This window comes from Musca autumnalis, unplaced genomic scaffold (assembly GCF_047663935.1).
Source record: "Musca autumnalis isolate F117 unplaced genomic scaffold, ASM4766393v1 scaffold_1, whole genome shotgun sequence".
Classification (NCBI taxonomy): Eukaryota; Metazoa; Arthropoda; class Insecta; order Diptera; family Muscidae; genus Musca; species Musca autumnalis.
The window spans coordinates 64,498,269-64,508,463 of NW_027411644.1; the positions used below are offsets into that span (position 1 = coordinate 64,498,269).

Genomic DNA, 10,195 nt, shown 5'->3' on the forward strand with positions numbered 1-10,195 from the left:
AAATCGGGAGGTACCGTTATATGGGAGCTATACCAAAACATGGACCTATGCCCATATCCTTTGGGATATAAGTTTGTTGATCACTAGGAACCCTAAGTGCCATATTATAGCTAATTCGGTCTGCAAATGTGGCGAAGAACGTCAAAATACCTCAAATCCGGAGGTACCGTTATATGGGGGCTATACCAAAAAGTGGACCGATATAGCCCATCTTCGAACTTGACCTGCCTATGGAAAAAAGACCCTCGGATGCAAAATTTCAGCACTCTATCTCAATTATTGCGGACGCTAGAGTGATTACAACATACGGACAGACGGACAGACGGACAGACGGACATGGCTAGATCGTCTTAGAATTTTATCCTGATCAAGAATATATATACTTTATAGGGTCGCAAATGATTAGTTCGATGTGTTACAAACAGAATGACAAACTTAATATACCCTCCATACTATGGTGAAGGGTATAACAAAATTATAATCATTTATATATCAAAACTTATAGTCAAGACATGCTAATATCCTCACCAAAAATAATATTTGGAAAAACTTTAATGATGTCGATATGAGAACGTTTTGAACAAAAACGTGGCGAAGGCGCCCCATGTTACCATATATGACATACATTTTTGATGTATATTATATACGTCGGAAACGTCGTAAACCTAGCCAAAACAAGGTTTTCGACAAAATAAACAAAATCACTTTGCAGACAGATGCAACACACGTGAAGTAGTGGAAGTGTGCAGATTGTACGGTAGATGGCGTGCGTCATCCAATTTATTGTTCAATTATTTTATTTATTTTACATTTTAAACAGCCAGCAAAGGATACGTGTCAAACTTGTGATGCTTTTCATATAAAAATTCAATCTTCAGACGATGAGGAAATTAAGATGGCAAAAATTGAAAAGGAAACTCACTTAAAAGAGGCTGAACGAGCTCGCAGTCAAATGGCTGCCGATAGAATGGCAACATCGGAAAAATTGTTTGTATTTTCTTTTGACTTGGAAAAAGCTTTAGCTTTCCCCAAGTTGACAACATCCGTAGCTTATTACAAGCGAAATTTATATGTTTATAATTTTGGATGTCATGAATTTAATAAAAATATAAGCCACATGTTTGTTTGGTCAGAAACTGAAGGATCTCGTGGGTCGCAAGAAGTTTCATCTTGTCTAATAAAGTACATAAAGACTAACGCTGCAAACTTTGAAAAAATAATAACATATTCGGATTCATGTTCCGGGCAAAAAATGAATATTTAAACCATCTTAAGTTTATTAAAACTTGTACAAAGTACGGAAATCAAGGCTGAATCAATTGAAATGAAATTTTTAGTAAGTGGACACATCTATTTGCCCAATGACTCAGATTTCGAGCCATGCGCGAGTCATGCCATTATCGAGTCATGCGCGAAAAAAAATCAAATTCGGTTGGCAACCCTGTTCGCTGTAGTGTCAAATTTTTGTGTGCTCTGTGCATTTTCTAAAAAAATTAAATTTTTAATTAAATTAGCGTGTATACGTTATCAAAAGTTTATTAAAATTATTAAATAACTTATTGTCTAAATATTGTGCTAATTGGTGAAGTGTTATTAATTACATTTGTGCTAATAAGCTCCTTTTTTGTGTTGAATTTGTCTAATTGGCTATTTCGTTTTGTGCATATATTCTGTTACATTAGCTTATTGTGTTGTTGTAACAGCTTGGTTATCATATCAAAACAGAGTTGCCAAAGATTGCTTTTTTTTAATTAAAGGATTAAGAAATTCAGCTACAAAATCTCCAAAAAATTTTAACTTATTAGTAAACTGAAATATAGTTAACATGGTCTGTTCATACGAAATATGTAATATTCGTGATGATAGTGAAGTTTGTGTTACATGTTGGTTTTGTTTAGATCAATGGCATTGTAAGTGTGCTCGTATGAGAGTAATAGTTACTGACATAATTAAAGAAAATGATGGAATTCGTTGGTGCTGTCCCAATTGTAGAAAAATCTCTGCTGATTTTTACAATTTTGCAAAGAATCTACATTCCGAACTAGTTTCAATTAAAGGGGAACTTTCCATAATTTGTTCCCGTTTTGATAAAGTTTCAAATTTGTTTAGCAAATATCCGGATTTGGACGAATTTGCATCGTCACCATCGGTTATCGGGCAGAAACGCAAAAGGTCGACGAAAAAGAGTACAGGTAAAACTGTTTCTAGTCGTAAACCTAGTGTTTCTCGGGATACTGTAGTACAATCGGATCCAGTTAATATTTCTGATACAACTGAATCTGGTCGTGCTCAGTTATACGCCAATGTTGTGTTGGATAAGCCTTTGGAAGTAAGCAAGCAGTTAAAGGAGGTTGTAGCAACTCCTGAGTTAATGAGTACTGATGGTGCTAGTCTTGAAAAGACCTCACAATCCGCTCAAGGTATTCAGGAGTTGGCAACATCCTTGCCTGTTGTCTCTTCAAGGGGCTCATCTGCCAATGTAGGCCATACCCAACAACCTGTGCAAAGATCATTATCTATGCCTCCAGCTATGAAAATGGTATTTGCGTCAAGGTTCCCTCCCGAAACGACGGCTGACGAAATTTATGATTATATAAGATCAAGTATTCAAGGAGATTACTTTCTTAAATGTTACAAGCTTCGTTCAGCATTTTCGGAAAGTAGATCTTCTTTCAGGATTGTTACTAATCAGTCAATATTTAATCAAATTATATCGAGAGAATTTTGGCCTGTAAATGCTTTTATAAAAGAATTTGTGGAAAGAAACGACAAGTTAGCACATTTGCCTCCGCGAACAGCTACAGTTTCAAAAAACTAAAAAATTCTATTTCTATATGCTATCAGAATGTAAGGGGTTTAAATACAAAATTAACTCGCTTATATACTGATAGCTTCGGTTTTAATTATGATGTAATTGTTTTATCTGAAACTTGGTTAAAAAAAGCTGTATTAAATAGTGAAGTTTTATGTCCGAAATATCAAATATTCAGAAATGATCGTGTTGCTAAAAAAGGTGGTGGAGTCCTTATTGCAGTTGACTCCTCTTATTCCACTAATTTAATTGAAATAAATAATATTCCTGATATTGAATTTTTAAGTATATCCATTGAACTAGGCAATTTTAAATTATTTATAACTTGTTCCTATATTCCTCCTTCTTCTCAACTTGACATATATAAAAAACATATATCCGCAATCAGTTCAATCGTTGGAAATATGAATGAAACCGATCGAATTTTGGTTCTGGGCGATTTTAATATGCCCTCTGTTAAATGGCTCTTATTACCAGATTCTGAAGCTCTAACACCACTAACATCCCGGGCGAATGCTAATCAAGATACATTCGAAATTGTTAGTCGATTTTGTGACCTCAATCTTCATCAAATAAACGATATACTGAATAGTTACGATAGAATCCTTGATTTAGCATTTGTAAATGTTACTCAATATTTTGAAATAATTAGAATTCCACCAATTTCTATTCCTGAAGATATTCATCATCCCTCATTATGTATAACCATGACCCATACTCATTCCTTTGGGGAAAATCAGTCCAAAGTGTTAAAAACTGTCCTTAATTATAAAAAAACAGATTTTCGGAAACTCAATTCTCTTATTTCTTCTGTTAACTGGACATCGGTATGTCTTTGCAGCAGTGATATTGATCTTGATATTAAAATTAACAAATTCTATGAGATCATAAATAAATTTATGCTTGAATGTATTCCAACTATTAAAATCACAAATTCTTATAAATTTCCATGGATTACTCCTGAGTTATCAACTATAAAAAATTCCAAAAATAAACTTTTTCGTAAATATAAAAAGTCAGGTTCTTCAATTGACTACGCCAATTATTCTGTAGCTAGGTCTAAGTATACGCTAGAATCTCGTAGATCATATAATGAGTACCTTAACAAGATTAAAGATAATTTTAAGTCCAATCCTAAGTCCTTCTATGACTTTGTTAATTTAAAAAGAAAAACACCTTCTAAGCCCTCTTTATTGAAATTCAATAATCAAGAATTTACTAAAAACACAGATATTGCTGAATGTTTTGCAGAATTTTTTGCTACAACTTATTCAAGTGCATCTTGCCAAATTAGAGATACATATCCTTATAAATTATCTCAGATTGATGAAATTTACATGCCTTTCTTACAATACCAAGACGTTTCCAAAAGTCTGCGATGTTTAAAACCCATTAAAAGTCCAGGTCCCGATGGAATACCTAGTTTAATTCTGAAGCATTGTTCAGTTGCATTGTCAACCCCTTTAACTCTATTGTTTAACTATTCCCTTAAATTCGGTCATTTCCCCGCAATATGGAAAAAGTCTTATATTGTACCTTTACATAAGTCAGGCAGTCTGACTAATGTATCCAATTATAGAGGAATTGCAAAATTAAGTGCAATTCCTAAATTGTTCGAAAAATTAATTACTTCTGTAATTTCCCATAAAATTCAACCCATGCTAAGTCCATATCAGCATGGTTTTCGTAGTGGTCTTTCGACCATAACAAACCTTATAGAATTCACATCGAATGTAATAAAAGGATTTGTTCGGCATAATCAAACTGACACAATATATACAGATTTCAGCAAAGCATTTGATAGGGTTAACCATAGGCTTTTGTTGTATAAATTAGATTATATGGGCTTTAATACTAATTTAGTAAGATGGATATCTTCTTATTTACAAAATAGATCACAAACAGTTTTGTTTGATGGATGTGTCTCAAAATCGATTGACGTGCCATCGGGTGTTCCGCAAGGAAGTCACCTCGGACCGGTTCTCTTTCTCTTATTTATAAATGACTTGCCAAACTCAATAATGCATTCTAGATTGCTAATGTACGCTGATGATGTCAAGCTATTCATTACTCATAAATCGGAAAAGCAAGCTGATCTTCTCCAGAGTGATTTAAATAGCCTTTTTCAATGGTGTAAAATCAACTGTATGGACTTAAACTTAAAAAAATGTAAACATATGTGTTTTTCCAGATCTTCTTCTTTAATAAGGCAATACAATATTAACGGTTCTCAATTATTAACTGTAGCATCATTTGTTGATCTTGGCCTTTTGATGGATCGAAAATTAAAATTTAATAATCATGTAATTTCTATTGTTAATAAAGCGCATGGAGTTTTAGGATTTATAAAAAGATGGGCCAAAGAATTTTCAGATCCCTATATAACAAAACAACTATTTACGTCACTTGTAAGACCTATATTAGAATATGGTTCTGTTGTATGGGACCCTCAATACGCAGTGTATTCTGATAAAATTGAATCAGTGCAGAAACAATTTTTGCTTTTTGCACTGAGAGGTTTACATTGGAATAGCGATTTTGTCTTGCCTTCATATACAAGCAGGTTAAAATTAATTCGATTACCTACATTAAAAAGTAGACGCACAATGTTAAACACTATGATGGTGCATAAAATTTTAATGGGTAATATTCCCTCGGATTTCTTAATATCATCTATTAGAATAAATATTCCTTGTAGAACAATTAGAAACTATCAACCCTTATTTAGAGATTTCCACCGCACGAATTACTCTATGGGAGATCCTATTAACAAAATGTGTGTAGATTTTAATTCCATGTATTGTAATGTAGACTTTGGCATGAGCCTTGACCTTATAAAATCTAACATAATTTTATTTTTAAATGAATAGTATATAAAAATGTATTAGTAAGTAACTAACTAGCTGATGAAGTAAATTCTGTAGCTGGTTTTCAATTTCCCTCTCATACCCCATCATGATGCGGATCATGGTGTGTACGCGATCCCTACGTAAAAGGGAGGTCGCCCCCTCGGTCGGCAGGGGTGGGAAAGTGAGGCGTGGGAACGTTCGAAAAAAAAAAAAAAAAAAAAAAAAAAAAAACAATTTTTCGTCAGAGGATTGGTACCATATAATCAAAACATGTAAAAAGAAAGAAAGAGCCATCATCCCAATGAAGAATGCCGCTAACATAAAGCTAACATGAATTAATTATACCCTCAGCCTTTAGGCTTAAGAGGGTATTTACACTTTGATACGACCAAAAAGGTGCCTCATCGAAATAATGGTTTTAGACCCCAAGTATGTTTGTACGATATCCGTTTCAGACAATTTTGAGTAGATCTAGCAATGTCCGTCTGTCTGACTGGCTGGTGCGCACGATAACTCTCGAACGGATCAATCGATTCGGTTCAAATTTTGGGTATCGAAATATTTTGTCCAGATTTGATTTAAGTTCAGGTACCTCCCCCACAAATGTTCAAAAATTGTCGCAAAACTTGTGCGCACGGTTACTCTCGAAGGGAGTAACCGAATTGAACCAAACTTTGCATATGGTAATACTACCTCTAGGCATACATAAAGTTTGAATATGGATTATATCGGTCCACTCCCTCAGGTACCTCCCACACAAAATTTGAAATAAGTGCAGTTTAGTGACACCTCACGAATCGTTATGAAAGTTTTTGTAACAGGATGTTCGTGCGGCCCCCGTTACGTCATTGTAATTTTTTTCGAGGACAAGTCCATAGTTCCCGAGATAATGGCGCATAACCTCAAAAAACGCTGCACTATGTCGCGACTTCAAATAAACGGTGGCCAAATATAAAAGGAGTTGGCGTTGGCAGATGAATTTTGGTATAAATACTTATGTACTGACAATGTCGAGAGCAAACAATTTGGAAGGTCGGACCACGTTTTGGGATAACCCCTATGTAACTGTACTTCTTAATGTTTCGGTATTTTGAATATTTTAGCTAAACTTATCAACCAAATTTGTTGAATTTTGAGATGCGGGGTTTTCACTTTACAAAAAATTTTTCCGATAAAAATTATGGAGATAGGTCCACGTTTTGATATAGACCCCATATAACGGTACCTCCCGATTTTCGGAATTTTGAATATTTACATATGTTTCACGCCCAAATACGCCGAAAATTTGCATTGAGGGTTCCCAATGGATCAAAAAATTTTTCTGATAAAAATTATGTACAAAGGTCCACGTTTTGATATAGCTCCAATAGAACGGTATCCCGCGATTTTCGGTATTTTCAAGGTTTTAGCCACATTAAACAACCAATGTAGCTGATATTTGGTACTTAGTTTTCGCCAGGTCTTGCGAAATATTTTTACAGAGAATTGTTGGTATTGGTTCACGTTTTGATTTAACCCCCGTGGAACGGTACCGCCCAATTTTCGGGTTTTTAAGGTTTTAGCCACATTATCCACCCAAAGTTACAGAAATTTTGTGTTCAGTCTTCATATATTTTTGTGAGTTTAGTGTATATATATTAAAATTTTGTCTTCAATTAAGAGAATTCTCCTTAAAACTTTCCAAAAAGGGCCACAAAATTCTAATGGAGACCTTAAATACATTCGGTCTGTCCGGAGGTGAAAGTTTCGCTTCACATTGGCTGAGGGTATATATCTGTCGGCAAAGCCGACTGACACTTTTTACTTGTTACAAATATTGTTTTATAACCGAACTGCCAACATTCATTTTTATGTAAAACCTGTAATATATGTGTATAAAACTAAGTTTTTCGTTAATAAAAAAATAAAAAAATTCATGACCTAACTTTATTACTTTTTTCAGTACACACTTCGATTAACTCCACCATTACCACAACATTACTAACGATTGTTTGTTGACTACTTTTTTTTATTTTATATACCGTTAGATGAAAGCTATACCTGCTATGTATTGTTTCTATTATACATATATACCCAGCTAACTTAAATGGAAGTGATTCCATGTGAAATCATGACTTCACTGGTTCTTTTGCATGAGTGCCATTGAAGTCGTGAAAGATCCGATCTTTTTCATCGAATTTTCATGAGTGCAATTGAAGTCGTGAAAGATCCGATCTTTTTCATCGAATTTTTATGAGTGAAATTGAAGTGGTGAAAGATCCGATCTTTGTCATAATATTGTCATGAGTTGAAATAAATTGATAAGTAGCCGCACAATAAATTATCAAATACTCATGTACCCAAAAGGACTTCGTCTACCTCGGCACCGCCATAAACACAACAAATAACATCAGTTGTGAAATACGAAGAAGAATAGTGTTGGCTAACAGATGCTACTTTGACTTTAGGAATAAAGCCACCTCTCGTCAAACAAAAGTAACACTTTACAAAACACTGATACTACCCGTGCTAATGTATGGTTCCGAAGCATGGGTACTTGCTCAAGCAGATAAGGCAGTGCTTGGTGTGTTCGAGAGAAAAATTCTTCGAAAGATCTACGGGCCAATCTGTGTTGACGGCGAATATCGGCGTCGTATGAACACCGAGCTGTATCAACTATACAATGACATCAATGTAGTTGAACGAATCGAGATACAACGGTTGCAATGGCTAGGCCATGTTATAAGAATGAGTGATGATGAACCCGCTAAAAAGGCGTATAAATACGGGCCGCATGGTGGTTCTCGCAGATCTGGAAGGCCAAAGCTTCGTTGGAGCGACCAAGTGAAACAAGACATCATAAAGCTACATATCCCAGATTGGGAAAATACAGCAGCAAACAGAGAGGATTGGAAATTTTTTTCTTAGTTCGGCTTATGGAACAAATGTTCTGTAAAAGGCCAGCTAAGTAAGTAAGTAATGTACCCGAACAATTGTGTATTTGCAAAAGTAATTGTTAAAATGAAAATAAAAGTCAGATGAAAGTGATCGATAGTGGCAAAATTTATATACTTTAATTAAAAATACAATGTAAATTGATATAAAACAAAAGACATTTGTCTTGTGTTTTTGTGTTTGTGGATATTAAAAAGAAGAATGAAAGAGACCCGGTCTATAAACCACGAGCTCCACCAGCCGACCAACACCGATATAGTAAAACATATCGAGCTGCAATTTTTGGGTTGGTTAGGCCATATTAACAGGATGGATAAAGATGCCACCGGCATATGAATACGAGCCATTTGACGTTATGCGACCCGAGGGAAGAACAAAACTCCAATGGAAAGACCAAGTTCAATATGATATCACAAAACATAACAGAATTCAAATGTATACTAGATTTCCCAAATGATGAGCTTGGTTCAGAGATCGACACATAATTTATCGAATATTGGAAAAACGGAACCCCCCAAGTCGAAAGAAATATCTTGCAGCCATCGGAAGAGATAAATATGATATTGCAGATTAATATAATATATAATTTTGAAAATTACATAAAAAATAAAGAAAAACAAGTAAAAAAGTATCAGTCGGCTTTGCCGACAGAGATATACCCTCAGCCTGTGTATATTGAAACTATTTTTTTCCCAAAATACTTACTTACTTACTTAGCTGGCCTTTTACAGAACATTTGTTCCATAAGCCGAACTAAGAAAAAATCTCCAATCATCTCTGTTTGCTGCTGTATTTTCCCAATCGATACCATCAACTTGGTTTTTACGCCGTTTACTGCCAGACCAACTTTAGCAGATTCTCTTTCGACTTTTGCAAAGGTGTCAGTTACTTCCTTTACCGATCGACCCATGATGTCAATGTCGTCGGCATAAGCCAGTAACATATGGCTGTTCGTGTATATCGTTCCATTTCTTTTGACCTTCGCGTCTCGTATGACCTTTTCCAGCAGGATGTTGAATAGATCACACGACAGGCCGTCTCCTTGTCTGAAACCTCTTTTGGTAGTAAACTCTTCGGAGAGGTTCTTTCCAATTTTAACTGAGGATCTCGTCTCAGTTAATGTCATTCTACAAAGTCGAATGAGCTTTGCAGGAATACCAAAATCAGACATGGCTTGGAACACCTTTGAACGTATAGGGCTGTCGAATGCTGTTTTATAATCGACGAAAAGATGGAAGGTGTCGATCTGCATTTCTTGGGTCTTTTCCAGGATTTGTCTCAAGGTAAATATCTGGTCAATGGTGGATTTGCCAGGTCTAAAGCCGCACTGATAGGGTCCAATAATTTCATTGACCATAGGCTTTAGTCTCTCACACAATATGCCAAATACTATCTTATATGCAATAGGGAGCAGACTTATGCCCCTATAATTGGAGCACACAGTCTTATCACCCTTCTTGTGGACTGGACATAGGATGCTCACGTTCCAATCGTCGGGTACGCGTTCTTCCTGCCAGATGGTGCTAACTAGCTGATGCATACACCTTATCAGCGTGTCGCCTCCGGTTTTGAACAGCTCGGCTGGTAGGCCATCTGCTCC

At 35.4% G+C, this 10,195-nt stretch overlaps 1 protein-coding gene across 2 annotated transcripts; it reads left to right on the forward strand.

Annotated features, from left to right (window-relative positions):
• Nucleotides 1-381: 381 nt before the first annotated feature.
• On the forward strand, nucleotides 382-7,343 carry LOC141399946 (uncharacterized). Of its 2 annotated transcripts, none has more exons than XM_073979325.1 (2): nucleotides 382-1,582; nucleotides 1,821-7,343. In XM_073979325.1, the coding sequence occupies exon 2, from the start codon at nucleotides 1,826-1,828 to the stop codon at nucleotides 2,816-2,818; it is 993 nt and encodes a 330-aa protein (XP_073835426.1). In that variant the 5' UTR covers nucleotides 382-1,582; nucleotides 1,821-1,825; the 3' UTR covers nucleotides 2,819-7,343. The 2 variants fall into 2 exon arrangements, with proteins under 2 accessions (XP_073835426.1, XP_073835419.1); XM_073979318.1 differs by having other exon boundaries at nucleotides 384-1,582; nucleotides 1,758-7,343.
• Nucleotides 7,344-10,195: the final 2,852 nt, after the last annotated feature.

Coding starts and splice junctions, on each gene's coding strand:
- LOC141399946 (XM_073979325.1), top strand. CDS start 1,826: ATGGTCTGTTCATACGAAATATGTAATATTCGTGATGATAGTGAAGTT.